The sequence below is a fragment of the Symphalangus syndactylus genome, chromosome 1 (genome assembly GCF_028878055.3).
Source record: "Symphalangus syndactylus isolate Jambi chromosome 1, NHGRI_mSymSyn1-v2.1_pri, whole genome shotgun sequence".
Taxonomy (NCBI): domain Eukaryota; kingdom Metazoa; phylum Chordata; class Mammalia; order Primates; family Hylobatidae; genus Symphalangus; species Symphalangus syndactylus.
This window is the reverse complement of record NC_072423.2, coordinates 88,521,479-88,547,418: the sequence shown is the minus strand read 5'-3', so window position 1 is coordinate 88,547,418 and position 25,940 is coordinate 88,521,479. Positions and strand designations below refer to the sequence as shown.

Genomic DNA, 25,940 nt, shown 5'->3' with positions numbered 1-25,940 from the left:
GTAGATTCATGTCTATAGCGGGAATTGTTACCTATTATATACTTATAATGGGAATTATTTGGAAAATTTTATTTTATTTTTTTTTTTTTAAGACAGAGTCTGGCTCTGTCACCTAGGCTGGAGTGCAGTGGCGTGATCTCGGCTCACTGCAAGCCCCGCCTCCCGGGTTCACGCCATTCTCTTGCCTCAGCCACCTGAGTAGCTGGGACTACAGGCACCTGCCACCGTGCCTGGCTAATTTTTAGTATTTTTAGTAGAGACGGGGTTTCACCGTGGTCTCGATCTCCTGACCTCGTGATCCGCCCGCCTCGGCCTCCCAAAGGGGAAATTTTATTTCTAAGACAATTTTTAGAAAAAAAAAAAAAACCCTTTGATTAGCATTTTTCAGGGGGATTTAGAAAAATATTATTGTCCCAGGTATCCTGCTACACCACACACTTCTTTACCCAAAGTGGAGAGCTGCTCCTTTGAAAATATGTCCACCAAATTGTCCTGATTGCTGTTGCTGTCTCAACCACAAACTCGGTAATTGTGATTACCAAAAATCCTAAATATTGAAAAATCACAGAATATGGGAACAGAAAGACCAGTTAGGAATCTTTTGTTCCAAATTGCTCATTTTCAGATGTAAAACCTGAGGTTCACAAGGAGAAAAAACTTTCTCAAGTTTACGTAGCAAGTAAATAAGAGTGAGGACTGACTGGTCAAATAGGACTCATGCTCCAGTTTCCTTTCAACTCTGTTCCATCAATTATTGACAAAAGATGGCTGGTGTTTGTTCCTACATGCTGTTTTCTGGCTATGGGTTGTTTATAGAGTGTTCTGTTTGATAAAGGGCTGATGAAAAGGAGGACTTCAGAAACTGCTGTTGGTCTTTGGCATCATTTTATTGATGCCTTAATTCCCCATTATCTGTGATAAGTTCCTAAATCTTGGATGCCAACACAAAGACAGATACGAAATCACGTTACATTATTCCAATTTATTGCACAAATACAGGTAATTGAGAATACATAAGGAGGTCACAAGCACACTAATAATTAATGATACAATACTGCATCATGGGATAGAGTAGTTATGGAGCAAGAAATTAAGGCAGGATGAAAAGGGTCTTCATGGAGAAGATGACCTTGAAGTTGAAATTTAGAAAAACAATTTGGGGCAGTGATAGTGTGAAGAGAACCCCAGCATTGTGCTCTGTGTCTGCCTGAGGTGTGCATACTATAAAAGGCAGGCAGGGTGGGGCAACTCTCCAAATGATCTTGAGAAAAAATTTATAAATTGTGTGTTGTGTATAAGAAATACGTAGTCAATGATGAAAATATAAGTTGAGTGAAATAAAAGAGATCATATATTATACAACTGTAAAGATAGCTTGGATCCACTCCTAGGGGTCCTGGTAAACCAGGTTTAAGAGTCCGTATGTGAACATCCATGCCATGGAAGTGATGTGATTAATACCTACAGATGATCAAGAGTAGAGATGCAGCTTAGCATGATACACAGTGAAAGGGTAGGGTTTTTTATTCTGCTGTCAAATTTGGAGAAACAAAATTTTATTTTAGAAAAATGAGAAGGGGAAATCCTCAGGCCCTACAATTAAATAAAGCATACCAAGTCACTTAATTATTTGTTGTGTGATTGTTGTGATCACTTTCATAATCTAGGGAAATTAACATCTACCTGTCACCTTTTAATCTTGGCATCCTCAATACATAAAATGTAATTAACTGTTTCATTAATTGTGACTAATACTCTCAGACTGATTTTTTTCAGTCATTCTATAGGACTCTTATACTTAGTCTAAAAACATAAACTATCTTTTCCTTCTTTTATAAACAGAATTTTTTCTTAGCTTGCTTTTCTTCACTACCTTCTATTCATAATCAACTATCTTATTTCTCACATATGCCCCCATTCTCTGTCTCTAAAGGTCTTTGCAAATATTTTATTCATTTACTCATCACAATACCCATGTGTGGAATTTCTCAACACTTTTTGCATTCATTCACTATTGCTATTTTCTCTGCCCCATATTCATGCCTTAGGTGGAGTTGCTTATCACTGTGGACTTTTCTCTTGCCCAAGCCTACAGATACCGTCTCTGATGGATACTTATTTTCTCTTTATCTAATCTTTCTCTATTTTGGGCTACCTGCTCTCTACTGTTTCACAACGCATGTTTATGCCTAATTATTGTATCTTCTAGTCTAGATTTTATCCTCAATTTTTCCCTCCAATTATAGGCATATGAAGTTTAACTTAGCTTCACTTCTATCTCAAAATGATTCTCTTAGACTGTTAACTTGCTTCATTTAATAATGATTTCTCTTATAATGACACTAAACCTGTATCAAACTTTATCTTTACCAGAACTCTGTATTGGATGTCATCAGGCCTTCTATAGTTGCATTTCCCTTTGTATCCCCAAAATGAAAGTCTAAAAATAAGCTTAATTCAGGTCTATTTGTCCTCTACCATTCATATTTCTGACTTTTTATCTTTTCTTTTTTTCTTTTTTTTTTTTTTTGAGATGGAGTCTCCCCTTGTCACCCAGGCTAGAGTGCACTGGTGCGATCTCAGCTCACCGCAACCTCCACCTCCTGGGTTCAAGCGATTCTCCTGCCTCAGCCTCCCAAGTAGCTGGGACTACAGGAGCCCACCACCACACCCAGCTAATTTTTTGTTTGGATTTTTAGTAGAGATGGGATTTCACTATGTTGGCCAGGCTGGTCTCAAACTCCTGACCTCGTGATCTGCCCGCCTCGGTCTCCCAAAGTGCTGGGATTACAGGAGTGAGCCTCCACCCCTGGCCCTTTTTATCATTTTTTCAACATAACCAGTGTTCTCCTTTCATCTTAGACTCAAACACTTAATGTATTAGTCAACCAGTTGCTTGTCTAACTTTATTCTTTAATTTAATTTGTTAACAAAATCTACCAGTTACTGTTTTTCTACATGTTTTAGATATAAACATTGTTTACATTTCCACTCACTTTATTTCTGCTTAGGTCTTAATTTAGTCTTCTTTTTTCACAAATATTTTACTAAATGATCTCTCCACTTATAATTTCCCTGTTTTTACCTATCTACCTCCCCAGACAGTGGTAACAATAACATTCCCAACTTCCTACTTATCAATCTGCAAATAATATCATGTCAGTGAATGTGCTGGTGATTCGGGCAATTATACAGATCTTTATAAAACTTCATGTCTTTGCAAAAATGTATTATTGACTGGTGGTAAAATATTTGCATAGAAAGTTATATATAGTGTAAGTAATACATATGTTTGTGTGACTGTGTGGGTATGGGTGGATGGTACAAATCATGCCCAACTGTAACTATTAGGAATGCCAAAAAAAAAAACCCTAAGAACCAAATATTATCAAACTGTCAAAGTTTAACCAGCTTTCAGCCAGCCTTCTTGTTTTCTGTATTTGCACAGTTATAATGAAACAGTTAAATCTTGCTTACTACATGTTGACTTTCCAGCAAAGATGTGTGTGAAGTCATAATATAAAACAAGAAAAATAGGAGTCTATCATATCTACAAATGGAAGGAGAATATTAAGGTGAACAGAAGCAACAAAAACAAAATATTCTCATCTGGTGAATAAATCTAATATAAAATTGGCAGGCTGTGGAGAGAATAGAAATTTTTCCAGTAGCCCCTTAACACGACCTTGGCCTTCTGGATCCTTGGCTGTGAATCAGAGTATTCTGGACACGTGATTCTTATAAATCAATGGGAGGAGACATTTCCCCTCGGTCTTCCAACTCACTGTAAGTAGCTGAATATATGTTTAATTCTTCATAAACACGATCGTCTGGAACCTGATAAGGGAAAAATCATTTCATATCAATTACCATGAATTTCCCATCCCTAGAAGTCTCGCTCAAGAGACTTACCTCATCTACTTTTGTCTTTCTGGCTCTCACGCTCTCTGTCATTAAACTCTGATTATTTCTTTCATTTCCAGAAAACCAAACCAGACTGGCTGGCCAAGTGGGCCCAAAAGAAATCATGTCAGTCGATGACAAGTTGGTGAGGTTATTCCTTAGTATATCTGCTGTCTTATTTATCTATCTTTGGAAGAGAGTGATTTTTTTTATTTCTTTTATTTTTTTTGAGACAGAGGCTCACTATGTCACCCAGGCTGGAGTGCAGTGGCCATGATCTTGGCTCACTGCAACTTCCCCCTCCCGGGTTCAAGCAATTCTCCTGCCTCAACCTCCTAAGTAGCTGAAATTACAGGTGTGTGCCCCCATGCCCCACTAAGTTTTATATTTTTAGTACAGACGGAGTTTCACCATGTTGGCCAGGCTGGTGTCCAAATCCTGACCTCAAATTATTCTCTGGCTTTGGCCTCCCAAAGTGCTGGGAAGTCTGGCTCTGTCACCCACGCTGGGGTGCAGCGGCATGATCTAGGCTCACTGCAACCTCCACCTCTTGGGCTCAAGCAATTCTCCTGCCTCAGCCTCCCAAGTATCTGGAACCTCAGGTGCCTGCCACCACGCTGGGCTAATGTTTTCTTTTCTGTTTTTGTTGTTTTGTTTTGTTTTGTTGTATTTTTTAGTAGAGATTTGGTTTTGCCATTTGGCCAGGCTGGTTTCAAACTCCTGACTTCAAGTGATCCACCCTCCTCGGCCTCACAAAGTGCTGGGATTACAGGCATGAGCCACCGTGCCCAGCCTGGAGGAGAGTGATTTTAAAAGGTGGCTAGACTTGAATGCCTCAGGAAACTGGACAGATGGAGAGAGTATGTTTCTTCCACCAGACATGGGCAAGTACATGAGCACGAGGTGCTGGTGGTTCTCATCAAAGGTGTAATGGACAGGTGAGGCAAGTGGAAACATTTGGTAGTCATGAATCAGAAAGGAAAGAAAGCTGAGGTTTTAGAGCAAGTTGGAAAGGAAAAGTCAAGAAACAAAGGAATAAAACAGAAACAGGAATAGGCTACTTCTGGGGCAGAAAACAATGCAGATACCTGGGAGGTTTCCTCACAAGCCTTCTGCACATTCATCTCTCATGCTCCACACACTTTAAGGCATTTTCTAACATTATACAGATCCTATTATCCCAACCCTCATTCAGAGGGATATATTATGAAATGTGTGCTACTTATGGGTATAAAATGTGATTTAAAATGTGAGATTTGGAAACCAAAGTAATAAAACTTGGAGAAACTATTTTCTGGAAGAAATGTTTCAGAAAACCCAGGCCATATTTTTAAGGAATAAAGCTCCAGTTCGTTAACCTGTCATTCAAGATTTTATATCAGGCTTCTATCTACCTTGTTTCCTTTGAGTTCTTCACCAGCTCCATAGACTGTGAGTGACACCGCACTACCAAGTCCCAGAATGGTGAGAAACAGCATCATCACTACGATTTCCTATTGAACAGCAACAAACGACAAACAAAGTCACACGGTAGGCGCCCCAAAAGTTTATTTTCTTATAGCATCTCCTGTTTTCATCTCCCTACCATCTGACCAGTCCTTCTAAAGTGACGCATACACACACACACACACACACACACAGGCACAGAAAAACCCAGAGATCGTCACTTGCAGTAGATAACTTTAACCCCGAGGAATTTGCCTGGGTTGAGGGGAGCAAGCAGCCAGCATCTCCCTGGACTGTGTGAACTTAGAGAACACTGTACAATGTAATAGAAGTTACAGAAAAGGATGGTGTTCACGGAACAGGAAAAGAGGGCTTCTTACTTACATTAGGACCCAGAATCTTAGTCTTGCCACACACACAAAAATACATACAGTGGAAAAGGAAGCCATAAAGCACTTGTCGGTCTCGAAAAATTTCTGGCAACTGTGGATGTGGATATAAGCCGAGCTCTTCTTCAGGTTGATGATCAGGATGGTAATTCCTGTTCCCCCAGCTATGCTGCTGGCAGCGTTTGCTCCCAGGCTTCCTCTCACCTGATGATAGTGAAGAACACTCAGACCTGGGCCTGCACTTGCTGGCACATTCAATAAACCTATCTTCATTTCAGGGCTGGATGCATCCAGTAAATTCCACATCGCTTCCAAATTTTGGTTAAAAAGGGAAACCCTAAAAATGTCCGCATTGTTTAATGAGCATATATTACTTTCTCCCTGGACTGCCTTCAGGAACCACATGAACACGTACGGTCTGTCCTCAAATATTCTCCTTAATTGAAAGCTATTTATTTGATCATGTTAATATGCCTACAAGGACAATGCCAGTGTGAGGACACTTTTTTTTAGAACGAGCGTCAAGGTAAACATAAACTTCATTGTATGTTAAATGGTGCAATTTATGTTTCTAATTATTATATCCAACTTCTGTTGCAAAAAGCCTTAGGACACAAAATAGACTGAAACAAAATCATATATCCACATTCACAAGTAATATAGGAGACAAAGATGTGTTTCCCTTAAGACTCTTAAAACTCTGTTTTTCTTATCTTTTCAAGGATGGACAAAGACAGAAACGGGCAACTCACCAGATATGTTGCATTTCTCCCTTCAGATATAATTGACAAAATTCCAGAAATAGAAAACTGTTCAAAAAGGAGGAAAAAAAAAGCCACAATGAGTTTCTTGTTTTCAATGTGTCCTTTTCAACCCCATCTTCCAAACATAGGTAAAATTTGGGGTACTCGATAAAGTTACTTTTTAATGTCACTTGTGAGCCCAATATTTCCTTATTCTTATTTTCTATACAGTGCTTCTCAGAATTAAATGTGCATACGAATAAGGCTGGGTGTGGTGGCTCATGTCTGTAATCCCAGCACTTTGGGAAGCCGAGGCAGGGGAATCATTTGAGGTCAGGAGTTCAAGACCTGCCTGACCAAAACGGTGAAACCCTGTCTCTACTAAAAATACAAAAATTAGCCAGTCATGGTGGCATGCGCCTGTAGTCCCAGCTACTAGGGAGGCTGAGACAGGAGAATCACTTGAACCCGGGAGGCAGAGGTTGCAGTGAGCCAAGATCATGCCACTGCACTCCAGCCTGGGTGACAAGAGCAAGACTCCATCTAAAAAAAAAAAAAAAGTGTATATGAATCACGTGAGGGTCTTGCTAAAATGCAGATTCTTATTCATTAGGTCCTGGATGGAGCATGAAATTCTTCATTTACATGAGGCTCCCAGGAGATGCTAACCCTGACAATGCAGGGGTTACTCTTGGAGTAGCAACGTCCAGCAACATCAGTGGCATGAATCTGTTAGACCACCACTCTCATTCTATTGCAATTGTCTGTTTGTATGTGCGTCTTCCGTCAGCTCCTTTAGGCATGGAACATGTGTTTGTGGCATTCATATTTCTAGAGTTTGACATATATCATGTGAATATAGAGTAATTATGAAAATGTACATGATGATATTGTTACCAAACATTTACATATTTGATATAAATATAAGTCAATAGCACAAATTCAAAGCAATCTCCTAAAGACCCAGATTGTGAGTTTGATGGTTTGAGAGACACCTAATAAACTGGGTTTGAAATACAAAGACAGAACCAAGTTTCAATTATAACAGAGGTAGAGGTTCAAGGAGAGTCCTGAACAAGTCATCCGAGCCCTAAGGATTTAGCAGAATTCAAAGTGAATGTGACATAGTTTAGAATTAAAATATATTCTTGTGAATGAAGTATCGATATAAAGAAAAAACATGAATAATCTCAAAATAACTGTGCAGCGAAGGAAGACAAACAGTAAAGAGAACATACCTATATAAAGCTCTAAAAACTGCAAGTTAATTTATATTCACAGAAAGCAGATCAATGTTTTCTTGGGGATGAGAGGACAAGGAGTGGAGGGAGGAAGAAAGAGTTACAAAGATACACAGGGAAGCTTTTGGAAATGATGGATACATACATTGTATTAATGTGGTGATGTTTTCGTGTGTGTCTATGTGTGTCAAAGGTTAGCAAATTGTACACCTGAAATACTTGCAATTTATTATATGTCAATTAGACCTTTAAAAAGTTATACACCTTGTTATCTTACTCATCCACCTATTTTTCCAGCTAGAACAATGAGTAAAAGAGATACCAGGAGAAAATACCTAAAAGAGTTTCTAGGGCATAGAAGGTCACCATATGCCCATTGATCTTAATTTTTCTCACCCCAGCAATCTCTTTCTTCATTTTTCATGAAGATAACTTTATTTTCTATTATTATTATTGTTATTTTGAGACAGAGTTTCGCTCTTATTGCCCAAGCTGGAGTGCAACGGCACAATCTCAGCTCACTGCAACCTCTGCCTCCCAGGTTCAAACAAGCCTCCTGCCTCACCCTCTTAAGTAGTTGGGATTACAGGCGTGCACTATCACACTCAGCTAATTTTTTATATTTATTAGAGACGAGGTTTCACCATGTTGGTCAGGCTGGTCTCGAACTCCTGACTTCAGGTGATCCACCTGCCTCAGCCTCCCAAAGTGCTAGGATTATAGGTGTGAGCCACCATGCCCAGCCTCTGTTATTATTTTTAGTTGACAGATAAAGCTGTATGTATTTATCATATAACTTTATTGATGAATAGTGCTAGAGGTATGTTCTTGGAGTTGGATTCTGAAAGTTTAGGTTCAATTACTATTAGTCAAGCATCCCTTAGGCAAGTCATTTGACTTGAATTAGATTCAGGTTTCTCATGGGCTAAAACTGTGGGCTAAATAATTAACCCACCGTTAATTGTAAAAAGAATCTTTTGTTGTTGTTAATGAGCATATCTATGTTAAGAATTATAAATATCATCTTAATACTGGAAATAAACAACTGGTTAGAGCTGAGCAAGAGAAAAACCTATGTTCAGTGTTATTTCAGAAACAATTATAGATGTATACTCACAAATATGGCTCCCCAGAATGGATAACCTGCTTTAAATGATGAAAAAATGTCTCCCTCAATGTGTGAAATATCAAGTACAGAGCAGACAACTGTTCCAAAACAAAGGCATATCATAGCAATCACAATTTGTGTTACCTATAGAAAAACACATGAATTTCATGAAAATCAAAAAATTTTCCCAAGATTGTGTCATTTTTTAATAATAGAAGCCAAACATGAGAAACTGCTTTAGTGTCCTAGACTGTCCTGAGAAATGATCCACACGTAAGATTTTCCAGGATACCCTGGCCACTATAAGAATTGATAACAAGCACTACCTAATGCATGGATGGCCAATACTTTTCTCCATGCGCCTTTATGTACGTAGTCATGTTGAACATCAGTAATTGTTCTTTACATCTAAGTAAAGACAAAGATTATGAATCCTTCACTCCTGTTGGCCATTCTCGTCCTAGCAATTTAAAGTCTTTATGAGGAAATGCTTCTCTCTTCCCAAAAGGACCCAGTTAGTGCCAACTCTTTATCTACCATGTTTTTCAGAGGACCTGCCACCTCTCACGAATCCAAGTGGGAAAACAGTTGATGCAACTCAATATTCTTTTCTAGACCCAAAAGAATTACTCTAGTCAAAGTTGGAGGAGGCTCACTCACCCCCAGGAACTCCTGCTCTTTTTTCAAAACTGTCAGCCATGTATGCTGTGGTGGGGATGAGGCCGACTTCAATAGTCTGCCTGAAGATACTTCCTGGGGGGATATTTCCAAGACTTCAAATGCAGGCACACTGTGAAATTTAAAAACAATTCGGTCATGAGAACATTCTGTAACTCCCTGTGCAACATTCTCGACAGACAGAAAGGGGAGTTTTGTTTATTTTTTCAAAGCCATCCTGTAATTCAAATCTTCATTGTAATCACTAAGAAACTAAAGCCCAGAGCAGCCAAGTAACTGACCAAGAATACCTGAATACTATCCAAGTGATTAGATGGGACAAAATTGAACAAAATCCATGCCACATTTTCCTATTCTTAATCCAGTGTTACTTTCAAGTTCTTTCTCATTCGTCTATGTTGACAAGTAAAACTGAAAATAAACACATTCACCTATGCATGTCACAATCCTTTTAACATAGAAATGTATCTGAATATATTTTGTCAGTAACAAACCCCAACTTCATGTACACAGAATACAATGAAGGAATGGCTTTGAATGGCTAGATGGGACTCTATTACTATTTTCATCTTTTCAGAGAAGCATCCCACAGCTTATGGATCATAAAGACCAATCAAGAAGCAGGTTATTTTATAAAGTATTTATAAAAGCGTGTGTGAAGGATATGTGTCCCTCAGCACATATCAGACACAGAAGCAAGAGATCTACATACATAGTATGAACTCTCCTGTCTCATACCCAGAAAATGAGCTTCTAATGTGAGAAATCTGTTATTTCCAGTTTACAAGCTGAGTAAAATATTCCTCTCCAGGGAGAGAGAACCACTTGGAAAGTATGGCAAGTAGCTTCCTCATACCCAATATATTAATTAAACTAGATGGATCCATGCCTAAATCCATAAAGTTTCATCTCCTAAGCACTGTGACTATGACTTCCCATGCCACTAAGTGACTGAGAGTAGAAAAAAATAATACCTTGTACCTACCTGGAAGGCTCTTGTGGCAGAGCAAGATTTGCTCTCCTATTATTTTCCGTGTCCATTTTTTCATTAACTGAGCTATCCAGGAGTAAAGAATATTGTTATATTGAGACTTGGTGGATTCCCTCTTACTGCATGCTCTGAATAGGCAGTTGAAATGGGTTACCTCATGACATTGATTATTATCTTTATACATAAGCCATTTGCCAGACAGATAAGTTTCTTGGCTGATTCAGATCAACAGGCTTTTACTTGTGATGAATAGAAAAATCGAGAAGTCTACTAAATAAAGACTAATATGAAATAAGAATATTTGAGACTCCTGGAGCATAATTTTGCCTGAGACTAGCAGGATTTACAGAACCGGAAAATGAGACATTTTAGTAGGGGTTGAGAAGGTGAGAAAGAACTGCAGAAAAGAAAGAGATGTGCCCTTCTTCTGGAATTTTCCCCACTTGTGTCCCAATTCAGCCATTTCTATGGCAGAAGTTATCCAACTGCACCTTTGAAAAGCTTGTCTTCCTTGTTTAAGGCCTACTTGGTTTCACACATAGACCCAAAACTGAAGTGCTGTTGTATGTGAGTGAGTGTGTGTTAGTCTCTAAATCTCCAGATTCATCTCTGACTTTAATGTCTATCATCTTTCTCTCTCTTTCTGTCTTTTGGAAACTGTTTACATGATTTGCTGCAGCAGATGGTCTTGGAAATACAACAGGCTACATTCGAACTGCTGTGAACCATACCTGATAGTGTGTAAAAGCTAAGAAGACTCCATTGTCTGCTAAATTATTAGGCTGATGGTGCTTAAATCTTTACAATGGCAAGAATGGGATAGTGAAAACACCGAGAGGCATGAACTTTATAACAAATCCCATGAGCAAATCTAAACAGCATTGGACTGAGTAGTATGCCTAAGTTAGAATTAGAGCTAAACCATGTGATCACTGAAATACCATAACTAGCTAGACTATAGCAAAATCAGTACAGATCAGATTCAGAGAAGGTTTTAATCTCTTTTATTTCAGTTTAATTATAAACATAACCTTGAATGGCTTTCAATAATATTTAAGATACTAAAAATCACAACTCTAATCATGTGTGGTTTTTTTTGGAGGGGAGGGGGGTGAAAAAGAAAATCTTTTTGCAGGAAACTAAGATATTTGCATAAACAGAGTATACTAAAATACATATTGGTATAGCTTTTGTATCCAAGTTTATTAACTCAGATGTCATCTTCCCATGGTGTCTTCAGGAATTGGTGGACCTAAACAAGGTGCTATTGGAATTAAGGAATAGACCGTACTCACTTATACGTTCATTCAAAAAGAACTTAATGTTCCATGCCAGGCACTGCCCTTATCACTGTGCATGCACAGATGAATGCCAAAATCCCAGGTCCTTCTAATCCACAATCAAGCAGAATAGAACAAAGATAAATGATATATTATTACCCAATATGTCGGAGGCCAGAGGATGTGGGAACACATAGAAGGGTAAAACAATTCTGCCTGATGGGGGATATATAGAGTTCAGGGAAGGAATTCCCAGAGAAGGTAACATTTGAGACCAGACTTAAAATTAAAATGATAGCCTCAACAATTTTCTATTTTCTTTTTTTTCTTTTTTTTTTTTTTTTTTTTGAGACAAGAGTCTCACTCTGTCACCCAGGCTGGAGTGCAATGGCTCACTGCAACCTCTGCCTCCCAGATTCAAGCAATTCTCCTGCCTCAGCCTCCCGAGTAGCTGGGACTACAGGAGTGTGCAGCTACACTGGGCTGATTTTTTTGAATTTTTAGTAGAGATGGGGTTTCACCATTTTGGCCAGGCTGGTCTTGAACTCCTGTCCTCAGGTGACTCACTCACCTCGGCCTCCCAAAGTGCTGAGATTACAGGAGTGAGCCACTGCACCCAGCCACGAATTTTTATTTTATCTTTCTTTTTCTTATTCTTTTCTTTCTTTCTTTTTTTTTGACGGAGTTTCGCTCGTGTTGCCCAAGCTGGAGTGCAATGGCGCGATCTCGGCTCACCGCAAACTCCGCCTCCTGGATTCAAGCGATTCACCTGCCTCAGCCTCCGGAGTAGGTGGGATTACAGGCATGCGCCACCACGCCCGGCTAATTTTGTATTTTTAGTAGAGACAGGATTTCTCCATGTTGGTCAGGCTAGATTGAACTCTCGATTTCAGGTGATCCACCCGCCTCGGCCTCCCAAAGTGCTGGGATTACAGGCGTGAGCCCCGCACCCAGCCTTATTGCCTCCTTAGTGAAATTACCCCACACCTGCTGGGAAAAGTCCTGAATTCATGGTTCTGTGTGGTGTTTCCTAGTAGCTTATAATAGTTAGTTATTTGTGCAGCAAACCATCACGAATTGAACTTGAGATTTAGACTGGAAACAAACTGAAGATGATCTTTGGTATTTGCACACGATGCTATTTTGTGAGAATTCTGAACAGAGCCTTGCAAAATGCAAATCAGAACCTGTCATACCTCATGGCCTCCAAATTGTTTCCTATTCCAATTCTCACAACCACCTCCTTGCCGCTTCGTAAGTTACTTATTATCTTCTATGCCCACACTTTGGTTCCCTTCAGCCATGTTTTATCATCTTTCACAATAATGAACATTGAAACATATGACAAAATGACTGGCTTTTTTAGTGAGGCAAAATTATCACGATGAGTTTTAACTATGCTGCTACCTGAAAGGAAGAGATAACAGAGCTAACACCCCTTCCCTACCATGTATCTTTCCTCCTCTAGCACGGTCTTTGCACACGCCTTTCACCCACCCCACATCTCTGGCTTCCTCTTTGACAAGCAAGGTTTCCTCTTTAAGTTACATATTAGATTTATTTCTTGAAACTTACAAAAAATTTGCTTTCATATCCCACATTGACAATTGTTTTCTCAAACTGAATGCTCGATTTACTTAAAATAAATATGCATGAATTTGCATGTTACAAGTTAAAATTTATACTATCTCAGATTAAAGCCTTAAAAGTAAAACCTAAAACCATAAAAACTCTAAAAGAAAACCTAGTCAATACCATTCAGGACATAGGCATGGGCAAAGACTTCATGACTAAAACACCAAAAGCAAATGCAACAACAGACAAAATTGACAAACGGGATCTTATTAAAGTAAAGAGCTTCTGCTCAGCAAAAGATCAGAGTAAACAGGCAACCTACAGAATGGGAGAAAATTTTTGCAATCTATCCATCTGACAAAGGTCTAATATCCAGAATCTACAAGGAACTTAAACAAATTTACCAGAAAAAAAATAAACAACCCCATCAAAAAGTGGGCAAAGGATATGAACAGATGCTTCTCAAAAGAAGACATTTATGTGACTAACAAACATACGTAAAAAAGCTCATCATCACTGGTCATTAGAGAAATGCAAATCAAAACCACGATGAGATACCATCTTGTGCCAGTTAGACTGGTGATCATTAAAAAGTCTGAAAACTGAACAGATGCTGGTGAGGATGCAGAGAAATAGGAACGCTTGGGAGTGTAAATTAGTTCAACCATTGTGGAAGACACTGTGGCGATTCCTCAAGCTTCTCCTTGGTGAAGGAATGAAAACACTGGGCCATAAGTCCAGCATTCTGATTTTTCTGGGGGCTGCTGGGGCCTTTACTTAGGTCTTACCTATCTCAGGCAAGGGCAGATAGGACCTGGCATACCCTGGACACAGGGTCATCATTAAGAACAAAGGCTGCAGTTTGAATAGCAAGCTAGTACATGTCACATTCCCCCCTTCCAGCTCAGGGCAAAGCAAATAGGCAAAACAAACAGAACAACACTGAACCACAACTGCCCCCTTCAAAAAAAAAAAAAAAACCAGCTCCCTGAGAAAGGAAAGAAAGAGAGAGAATCATATGTTCAATAGTCTGATTTTTCTGAGGGCTGCCCAAGGCACTGGCTCTACCTCAACTGTCTCAGAGCATTTATGGCTCCTGCCATATTCCAAATGCCTAGGAACCACTGAGAACAGAAATAACAGTCTGAGATAGCATCTGGACTTGAGATGCTCCCAGAATGTCTGGACTGGCAGATTGGTGAAGTGCTTCTCCTATATGAGTCCATTCTATGAGACTATTGTGCAAACATCAACACAAGAGTCAAGGACAGTGAAGAAACAGAAAAATACACTCCAAAAAATATAGTAAGTTTCCAGAAACTGACCACAAAGATACAAAGACATGTGATATACCTGACAGAGAAATCAAAATAACCATCGTAAAAATGCAAAATAAGGTCAGGAGAACATGCATGAATGTGAGAATTTCAAGAGAGATAGAAAGATTTAAAAGTATCAAATAGAAATCATAGAGTTGAAGAACACAATAGTTGAAATGAAATTCACTAGGTAGATTCTACAGCAGACTAGAGCAAGCAGAAGAAAAGGTCAGTGAACTTGAAGAAAGTTTATTGAAATTATCTAGAGAAATGAAAAGAATAAAAAGAGTGAAAAAAAAAACTTAAAGGGGCTTGGCGTGGTGGTTCACGCCTGTAATCCCAGCACTTTGGGAGGCCAAGATGGGTAGATCACAAGGTCAGGAGATCGAGACCATCCTGGCTAACACGGTGAAACCTGATCTCTACTAAAAAAAATTAGCGGGGCATGGTGGCGGGCGCCTGTAGGCCCAGCTACTCAGGAGGCTGAGGCAAGAGAATGGCATGAACCTGGGAGGCGGAGCTTGCAGTGAGCCAAGATTGTGCCACTGCACTCCAGCCTGGGTGACAGAGCGAGACTCCATCTCAAAAAAAAAAAAAAAAAAAAGCTTAAAGGATTTATGGGACACCATTAAGTGGGTCAGTATAGAAATCATAGGATTCTCGGAAAAAGAAGGGAGAGAAAAAGAAAGAAAGCTTATTCAAAAAATAATAAAGGAAATTTTCCAAATCTAAGGGCATCTAGAAAGCCCCTAATGGGTACCTACAAGGCCCAGTGGACCCCAAATAAGATGATACCAAGATATCCACACTGAGATACATTATAATAAATTATCAAAGGTCAAGGGCAAAGTGAGAATTTTGAAAGCAGCAAAAGAAAAGTGACTTGTTAATACAGTGGTGTCCCCATAAAAATATTAGGAGAATTTTTCAGCAGAAACTTTGCAGGCCAGAAGTAAGTGGAATGATATATCCAAAGTGCTGAGAGAGAAGAAAAAATGCCAACCAAGAATACTACTCTTGGCAAAACCATTCTTCAGAAATGAAGGAGAGATAAATACTTTCCTAGACAAACAAAAGCTGAGGAAATTTATCACCACTGAACCTGCATTACAAGATATGCTGAAAGGAGTTTTTCAAGTTGAAACAAAGAACAATTAAAAGCAATATGAAAGTATATGAGTATAAAATCACTTTTTCTTTAAGGTAAGGAGCAAGGCAAGGATGCCCATTTTTGCCACTTCTATTCAACATAGTACTAAAATCCCTAGCAAGAAAAATTAGGCAAGGAAAATCAATAAAAGGTATTCAAATTGGAAAAAAGTAAAAGTAAACTTGTCTCTCTTTGTAGACGGCATAATCATATATGTAAAAAATCCTAAAGACTACATATACTCACACACATGTGCACACACATACACTTTGAATAAATAAATTCTGTAAGTAGCAGAATACAAAAATCAGTGGTGTTGCTACACACTAACAACAAACTTCCTGAAAAGAAAATTAAGAAAATATCTCATCTAAAATAGCATCAAAAAGAATAAAATACTTAGGAATAAACCTAACTAATGAGGTAAAAGACCTGTACACTGAAAACTATGAAACACAGAGGAAAGAAATTAAACACAAATAAATATAAAGACATCCATGTTCATGGATTGGAAGGCTTAATGTTGTTAAAATTTCTGCACTACCCAAAGCAACTTACAGATTCAATGCAAATTCTATCAAAATCCTAATAGAATTGTTTACAGAAGCTGTTAAAAATCCTAAAATTCATATGAAACCACAAAGGGCCCCAACAGCCAAAACAATCTTGAGAAAACACAAAGCTAGAGACATCTGCTGATTTCAAAATGTATTAAGAAACAACAGTAATTAAAACAGTATAATGCTGGCATAAAGGCAGGCATAAGACCTACAGAACAAAAGAGCCCAGATATAAATCCACACATATATGGCCAACTGATCGTCAACAAGGTTGCCAAGAATACAGAATGAGAGAAGGAGTCTTTTCTACAAATGGTGCCGGGAAAACTAGATATCCTACATAATAGAATGAAATTGATTTTTATCTTACACAATATACAAAATTCAACTTAAAATGAATTGAAGAATTAACTGTAAAGGAGACCCAAAATTGTAAATCCCATAAAATAAAACATAGAGGAAGAGTTTCATAACATTGAAGTTGGCAATAATGTATTGGATAAGACACCAAAAGCAAAGAAACAGAAGCAAAAATTGGGAAGTAGAAATAAATCAAACTTTTTGCACAGCAAAGGAAAAGATAAAAAAAACGAGGAGACAACCTATAGGATGGGAGAAGTATTTGCAAATAATCTATCTGATACGGGATTAACATCCAAAATATATAAGAAACTTTTACAACTCAGTAGTTAAACAATCAAACAAACAAAAACAATAACCTGATTTAAAAAGTAGACAAAGTACTTGAATGGACTTTTCTCCAAAAAAGACATACATATGGCCAATGGGTAGATGAAAAGATTCTCAACATCACTAATCATTGGGGAAATGCAAATCAAAGCCAAAATGAGATATCACCTCATACCTGTTAGGATGACCATTATTAAAACATAAATAAATAATAAGTATTGGCGAGGATGTGGAGAAATTGGAATTCTTGTACACCGTTGGTGGGAAGGTAAAATGGTGCAGCAGCTATGAAAAACTGTATGGAGGTTTCAGCAAAAATTAAATATAGAACTACCACATGATCCATCAACCCTACTTTTCTATATTTAAGAGAATTAATACCAGGATCCCATGTTCATTGAAGCATTATTCAGAATAGCTAAGATGTGGAAACAACCTAAATATCCATAAATGGATGTGTGTTAAATACACACAATGGAATATTATTCAGTCTTTTTTTTTTAAAAAAAAGGAAATCCTACCATCTGCAACAAAATGGATGAACCTGGAAGATATTTGCTAAGTGAAATAAGCCTGTCACTAAAGGACAAATACAGCGTGATTTCATTTGTATGAGGTATCTAAAATAGTCAAATTCATAGAATCCAAGAGTAGAATAATGGTTGCCAGTCCCTAGAAGGAGAGAGAAATAGAGAGTTGCTAATTAGCAGTCATAAAGTTTCAGTCAAGCAAGATGAATAAGTTCTAAAGATACAATGTATAACATTGCATATTTAGTCCATAACAACGTAGTGTACATTTAAAAATTTGTTAAGAGGACAGTTAAGTGTTAACTCTTGTTAAGTGTTCTTACCATAATAAAAAATATGAAGTTGTACACTAACTATTTGTACATTTTTCTGTATCTTTCATATACCTCAATATAATGTATTTTGAATAAAATATGAATTTGGCTTTTCCTCTTTCAGGCATGTCCTATTATTTATGATCTATTACAAATTTTCATTACTATTTTCCATGGCAAATATCTATTTAGCCACAATTTTTGTTTTTGTTATAATGTGGGTGGCTGGCTGGAGGTTTCCATGTTTGCTTATTCCCCTGCCCCAGCTTTAAATATGTAATTGACAAAGGTTGTATATATTTAAGATATACAATGTAATGACTTGATAAACATACATGGTATAATGACTACTATAATCAAATTAATTTACATATCCATCACCACCCATGTCATACCTTATGTATTAGTCTGTTCTCACACTCCTCTAAAGAACTGCCTCAGACTGGGCAATTTATAAAGGAAAGAGGTTTAATTGACTCACAGTTCCACATGGCTAGGAAGGCCTCAGGAAACTTACAATGATGGCAGAAGAGGAAGCAAATACGTCCTTCTTCACATGAAGGCAGGAAGGAGAAGTGCTGAGGAAAGAGGGAAAAGCCCCTTAAAAAACCATCAGATCTTATGAGAGCTCACTCACTGTCATGAGAACAGCCCCCCATGATTCAATTACCTCCCACAGGGTCCCTCCCATGACACATGGGAATTATGGAAACTACAATTCAAGATGAGATTTGGGTGGGGACACAGCCAAACCACATCACCTTAGAAACTCAGAAATTGTTAGTCTTTTTTTTTTTTTCCTCCATTGGACTTTTATTTGAATGTAATATTTGGGACAGTTATTCAAAAGGACAAATATTTTCCAATTTAATCTAAGGTCATAATAAAACAAGCAACAAAACAGTGTTTGGGATTTCACTTTCTCGCCCTTGTAATCAAGACTCAATGCCTCCCATCATCAATATTTATTGAGCATTTACAATGTGTGAGGCACAATAGAACATAGAGACAACATTGTCCCTGCTCTTGAGGAGCTTACATTCTAAAAAAACAAAACCAAACAAAAAACGCCTCTTTTAAAATGTTTTGTTTGGTGTTTTCTGCAAAGTATTGAGAAAATATTCTGTAGAGTGAACTTTGGATATAACTTTACCCCACCATTATTTAGAGAATAGAGGAAAAGAAAGAGGAAGGATTTTAAAGGCAGACAATGACAGAATATTCAGGATAGGTAAGGTTTAAAGGGAGATAAACACAAACTAAGGAGAGATTTGTTGCAGTAAATAGGATGAGGGAAATAGTTTCTGGGATGCAGGCAAAGGAAACAGAGTGTTTTAGACACTGAGTGGAGCCAGACATATCATGTGGCCTTTTTCCAAGTAAACGGACACCAAGTAGGAATGGTTGGTGACAAGACAGAAGGCTAAAAAAGGAAGGTAATCTTGTGCTCCTGACAAATAGAAAGAATAAGGGATCAAAATCAAAGGCAACCTATAATAGTATCTATAAATTATTCTTAAAAATCAAAAGTGATTTGGAAGCCCAAAACTTACAGTTAATGCTACCCAATGTGATGATGGATCAAGAACATTGTGGCTTCCTAAGTTAGAAAATGCTGTACATTAAAATTTTAAAAGGAACATATTACTTTTTTCCAATCAATCCCCTTCCACTAGAAAAAACAGAAACTCATTTTTTTCAGGGTGAGGAGGAGCAGAGGCGAACATGGGGCATGGTTGCAAACAGTAGTTATGTTAGTAGTATTTTTGCTATGATAAATTTTGTGTTTAAACTTGGTAAAATTTCATTAACTGCCAAGGAAGAATAAGGAATAAATTTCAAAAAATGGACAATTTCCTTTACAGCAATTTCAGAATCAACAGACTAATTTACATGAAAAGCTATAGAGAAATAGCTGGAAAGTCTATTCATAGAGCGTTTATTCCACTTACATGAACATAATACACGTGTTATTAACAATTATGTAGGATTGTTTATAAAAATTTCATAAGATATTAAATGAAACTATGCATCATGTCAAGTTACTTCTCTGTTAACTACTGTTACAGTACATGCATGTGAGGCAAGTATCAAAAAAAGGCATAAAAGAAAAACACTTTAAAAATTAAATACACGTGTTTTCTTTTAATTTGACTGATTTGCTTGATGTACATGAAGTAATGACTATCAAGCAATTCACTTTTACTGCATCTTTACTTTTACGTTTGTTCTTAGGTTGCCTAAAACATTTAAATACAAAGATAATGAGCATAGCAAAAATAATGAAAGCAAACAGCAGTGAACTTTACAAGTATGGAATATAAACCACTTCTGCCCATATCCAGAGTAAATTGGTCTCAGCTTTGTCTAAAGGAACACTTCTGCAGCTGTAGTCAAAGGTGTGCACGTTGAAGTTGAGTATTCTGCAGATATACGTCGTTTAACATGTGGTATCCATAGCATATCTGTTTCTACCACAGCCTTGTAAGTGCTCCAAACCTTAAAGTACCCACAGTTACTATATCTGTGACTGGAACAAATTATCCCTTTTATTCCCCATGAGGACAAATCAATATGTAGGCAGTTTTCTTCACTCAGACATGGAAGCAGTTTTAACTCTGGCCATTGTGAAGTCACAATGTACCAAAAGTCCTATGCCAAACATTTATAACGTGTATAAAAATTCCACATCCCCATATTTGCCATCTCAAGATGAAAACAGATAACTCCCTAAATGTTGACTGGCTCTAATCTTCTAATATTAAACATAAAAACCACATGGGAAATACTAAAATTTAAGTAGAAATTCCATATCTTGGCCATTCTGAATATTGCTGCAATAAACATAAACCTGTCATAAAGCTAAACAAAAAACTATTTGTGAGACAGCATGGATGACAAATGGTCTACTGTGTAAATTTTAGAATGAGGCAGACAAAAGTTGGAGGGCTGGTTAACTTTTTTCTTCCTCTTGCTTCAGTTTCATCTCCTTGAGTATCCAATGTCCACAATGTCAAGTTGTCTCTCAGTAACTGCATTAGCAAGCAGTCTTTGTATGACTCTTCACTTAATGTAACAAGTTCAGCAAGGGCTTCATCAAAAGCTGCCTTTGCAAGTGAATGGGATTTCTCTGGGGAGTTCAGAAGCTCATAATAGAAGACAGAGAAGTTAAGGGCCAGACCCAATCTGATAGGATCTGTTGGTTGCATTTCCTTTTTGGCGATTTCACGTATGCTTGTGGTGACTGATCTAGGATCCCTTTCATGTCATCACCAGCAGCAGCCTCAGGCCAAGTAAAAATAGTTGTCTCCTTTTTGTTGTTGTTGTTGTTGTTGTTGTGGTTGAAATGGAGCATTGCTCTGTCCCCCAGGCTGGAGTGCGATGGCACAGCCTCGGCTCACTGCAACCTCCACCTCCCAGGTTCAAACGATTCTGCTGCCATTGAGGCAGCTACTCCTGAGTAGCTCGGACTACAGGCGCGTGCCACCACGCCCGGCTAATTTTTGTATTTTTAGTAGAGACAGGGCTTCACCATATTGGCCAGGCTGGTCTCGAACTCCTGATCTTGTGATCCGCCCACCTCGGCCTCCCAGAGGGCTGGGATTACAGGCGTGAGCCACCGCACCCGGCCCTCCTTCATTTTTAAATAGAAGATTTTGCTCTCTGCTTCTGAGGCATTGGAGATCAAGAACTTTTCCAAAAGACATAGTACATAGTACATCATTGTAGATATCTCTTAGCTCCTTCTCAATTTTCTCTCTGTATTCTCAAGCCATCTGCTGTTTTTTCTCAGCACCTTCTGTCTTTTGCTCAATACTTGAGATGATCCTGCAAGATGACCTACAGACTCCTACAACATTTTTATAAGGAACTGAAAGACGATTCCTCTCCTCACTGGATAATTCGCCTCCTTTTTCAGTTACGGACTTCATGTAGACTGCAGTATCATCATATTGCTCAGCCTGCTCGCCAGTTTGTCCTTCTGAACCAGTTCATTTTTATCTATGACTGGATGCTCTGTGTCCGGAGTAGGTGGAAGTAGATGGACAGCGGTTCAGCAGTCTCTAGGCAGCAGCAGCAGCAGCAGCAGGAAGCTGAGACTCTGTCCCTGGATCTCGCTGCTCAAAAGCTCCTGTTCATCTTGTAACTGAAGTTCTGTTCCCTTTGGCCAAACTTCCCTCCCGTCCCCTGCTCCCCAGTCTCTGGTAATCATCGTTCTACTCTCTGCTTTTATTAGTTCAATTCTTTTGGGTTTCACAAATAAGTGAGCTCATACAGTATTTGTTTTTCTGTGCCTAGCTTATTTCGCTTAGAATAATGACTTCCAGTTCCATTCATGTTATCACAAATGGAAGGATTTCCTTCCTTTTTATCACTAAAAAATATATTCCGTTATATATGTATTCCACATTTTCTTTATCCATTTATCTGTTCATGGATAGTTAGGATGTTTCCATATCTTGGCCATTGTAAATATTGCTGCAATGAAAATGGGAGTACAGATATCTCTTCAGCACACTGATTTCAATTCCTTTGGGTATATACCAGAAGTGGGATTGCTGGACCTATTTTTAACTTTTTGAGAAACCCCTGTACAGTTTTCCCTATGGCTGTACCAACTTATGTTCCTACCAACAGTGTACAAGGGTTCGCTTTTCTCTATACCCTGGCCAACACTTGCTATCTTTGGTCTTTTTAATAATAGCTGTTCTAACAGCTGTGAGGTGACAGCTCATTATGGTTTTGATTTGTATTTCTCTAGTAATTGTAATGTTGAGCATATTTTATATAGCTGTTGGCCACGTGTATGTCTTCTTTAGAAAAATGTCTATTCAGGTAATTTGTCCATTTTTAAAAATAAGGTTATGTGGGTTTTTTTTCTGGATTGTAGGAGTTCCTTACATATTTTGCATATTTACCTCTTATCAGATAAATGGCTTGCAAATGTTTTCTCCCGTTCTATATATTGACTTTTCATTTTGTTAGTTTCCTTTCCTATGCAGAAACTTTTTAGTTTGATGTGACTCCACTTATTTATTTTTGCTTTTGTCACCTGTGCTTTTGATGTCTTATCAAAAAAAGTATTGCCAAGACCAATGTCAAGGAGATTTCCCTATGTTTTCTTTCAGAATTTTCATCATCTCAGATCTTACATTTAAGTCTCTAATTCATTCTGAGTTAATTTGTGTATATGGTATAAGGGTCCAATATCACTTTTTTGCATGTAAATGTCTAGCTTTCCTAACACCATCATTTTTGTCTCAAATTTTCCCAATTCTAACACTATCTTGATTTTGCATACTTGTTTGATTCTCACTGGCACAGCAGTTATCCAAGCTCATATTATTGTCCAACTTTACACTGTTAATACCATTCTTACTGGGTTTCTTTTTTACATATTACATATTCACTTATGTACCAGCTCTCTCAAAGCTGTTATTCATAATGCAGCCATAGTGACCTTTCAAACTGGCATTATTAGTAGTATCACCATCCTCTGAAATCCATTCCATAACACCCATTGCTTTATGACTGGATCTCTGCCTTCACTCCTTCTCACCCTACTGCCTCCATAAGAATAGATATACAGTATTTTCCAGAATATCATATGAAAAGACTACATCTATATATCAATTAATATGGAAAATAGTTTGGTTGTTACCAGAGTTTGGGGTGGGGAGAGAAGTTGATTTTCAAGAGATTACAGAAGGGAACTCTTAGGATGATGAAACTGCTTTGTATGGTACTGTGGATACATAACTCTATGTTTTGTTAAAACTGATAGAATGATATTTTGCAAATAATGAACTTTACTGTATGCTACTTTAAAATAAAAATTAACCAAGATAACTATGGAATGCAGGATGAAATTTAAACTGTGAAAAATAAATTAAACAACATTAGAAATGCATGCCAACCTCACTGAAAGAGGTAGAGGTTAAAAGGAGCTGGCCTAAGTATCTATAAAAAACAACTACTTTGACTGCATACCTTAAAGCTAAGGATAAAAAGAACTGTACACAAACAGTGTACTGTAGGTGGTAAATTTATTTCTCACAAAAATACTGGTTAGCAATTCTGAAATGAATTTACATGTATACTAACGTCAAACAGGTAAGGAAATAAATTGTGGAAATTGTTGCCAGATTTATTATATTCAGAAAACAGGTTATAAATAAGCAAGGATGAGAGGTTGCTAGAATGGACCCTGTGTGGCCATATTTGAGTGGAATTTATCAGTAGGAATTCATGATGGAGAGAGAGAGATGGATACATACAGATATACATACATATGATAATAAATATAGTCATGTGCGTGCATGGGTCAGTGTACATGCATATACTTCTTAGCTTTGTCCCCTGAGAGGGCCTAAAAGCAGTCACATACAGTAGCAATGAGCATATCTTGCCTCCAGGTCAGGTTTTTTAAACATAGTTCTCTAAATAAAGAAACCAGAGCTCCCCGAAGAAATGAAAATTCTAGGTCTGTAGCAGGTGAAATAACATGAAGAATCTTGTAGTTCCAGAAAATATGAAAGTGCTAAAAAGGGGAGGGTGGGGTGGAGCATGTCAAAACTACACAGGAGCCAACTCAGCTCCCAATGGCCAAAGCTGGAAAACTTTGAGAAACAAAATAAATATTGTTCATAACCAAAATAATAATATAAATATTCATTTGTACATAACAATATAAATACTTAAACAAATGAGAGAAGAGACAAATCTTCCTTACTGAAACATTTAAATGATAAAGGAGAAATGAGGGAAACAAAATCACCTTTTGAACAACACAATAGTATTTGCTGCAGGCAAAATCTACACATGAATGCTAAAACTTGTGGTTTTTCCCCATCTCTGTGGTGTAAATCCTCCCATCAGAGCTAACTTCAAGCTACCCAAACTATGTTGACCGGTGCTCCCTGAAAATTTAAAATTGACTTCCACAAACCAATATAAGCCAGTCTCAGGACATTCCTGTGTAAATTTTTTTTTTTTTAGGTGGAGTCTCACTCTGTTGCCCAGGCTGGAGTGCAGTGGCGCAATCTCAGTTCACTGCAACCTCTGCCTCCCAGGTTCAAGCGATTCTCCTGCCTCAGCCTCCTGAGTAGCTGGGATTACAGGCACACACCACCACACATGACCAATTTGTGTATTTTTAGTAGAGACAAGACTTCACCATGTTGGCCAAGCTGGTCTCAAACTCCTGACCTCAAGTGATCCACCCATCTCGGCCTCCCAAAGTGCTGGGATCACAGGTGTGAGCCACCATGCCTAGAACCTGCATACATTTTCAATTGCTTCTTTTTTTTTTTTTTTTTTTTTTTTTTTTTTTTTTTTTTTTTTTTTTTTTGAGACAGAGTCTTGCTCTGTTGCCCAGGCTGGAGTGCAGTGGCACGATCTCGGCTCACTGCAAGCTCTGCCTCCCGGGTTCACGCCATTCTCCTGCCTCAGCCTCCCGCATAGCTGGGACTACAGGCGCCCGCCATCATGCCCGGCTAATTTTTTTTTTATTTTTTTAGTAGAGACAGGGTTTCACCATGCCAGGATGGTCTCGATCTCCTGACCTTGTGATCCGCCCGCCTCGGCCTCCCAAAGTGCTGGGATTACAGGCTTGAGCCACCACACCCGGCCTCAATTGCTTCTTAAAACTAACAGAGTTGTCATTTTATAATGTCTTGTGACATACACCTCTCTCCAAACTTTTATTTTTCCATCTGCCCATTATACACTGAAGTTAAACCCACTAAAGTCTCTAGTTTATTCTTTGAATATTCAAAATTGTTTCTAACTTAAAGGCTTTGGATGTATCCTCTTTTCTTCCATTTGCCTTCCATCATGTTAATGCTCAGTTATCTTTAAGAACTCAGTTGAGAAGAAAAGTGTTCTTAAAAATTATCACTGACATGTCTTCTAATCTGGGTTAGAGCTCGTCCTACGTGCTTCTCAAGATTCCTAGACTCTTCCTTTCAGAGCCCTTGTGTGTTTCTAGGGGTCTATATCTCCCACTACAAGCAACTTAAGA

General features: G+C 38.1%; 1 protein-coding gene and 1 pseudogene across 2 annotated transcripts; both read right to left on the bottom strand.

The window, feature by feature from the left end:
- Window positions 1–962: 962 nt before the first annotated feature.
- Window positions 963–10,651, bottom strand: MS4A2 (membrane spanning 4-domains A2). 2 transcript variants are annotated; one of them, XM_055294072.2, is made up of 7 exons: window positions 10,494–10,651; window positions 9,491–9,620; window positions 8,840–8,974; window positions 6,491–6,547; window positions 5,781–5,942; window positions 5,298–5,396; window positions 963–3,837 (listed from the first exon to the last, which is right to left on the bottom strand). In XM_055294072.2, exons 1-7 carry the CDS (start codon window positions 10,547–10,549, stop codon window positions 3,739–3,741), a joined length of 738 nt encoding a protein of 245 aa, XP_055150047.1. In that variant the 5' UTR covers window positions 10,550–10,651; the 3' UTR covers window positions 963–3,738. The 2 variants fall into 2 exon arrangements, with proteins under 2 accessions (XP_055150047.1, XP_055150052.1); XM_055294077.2 differs by lacking the exon at window positions 8,840–8,974.
- A 3,767-nt stretch (window positions 10,652–14,418) lies between these two features.
- LOC129488671 (14-3-3 protein zeta/delta-like) lies at window positions 14,419–21,971 on the bottom strand (annotated as a pseudogene).
- Between the last annotated feature and the right edge of the window lie 3,969 nt (window positions 21,972–25,940).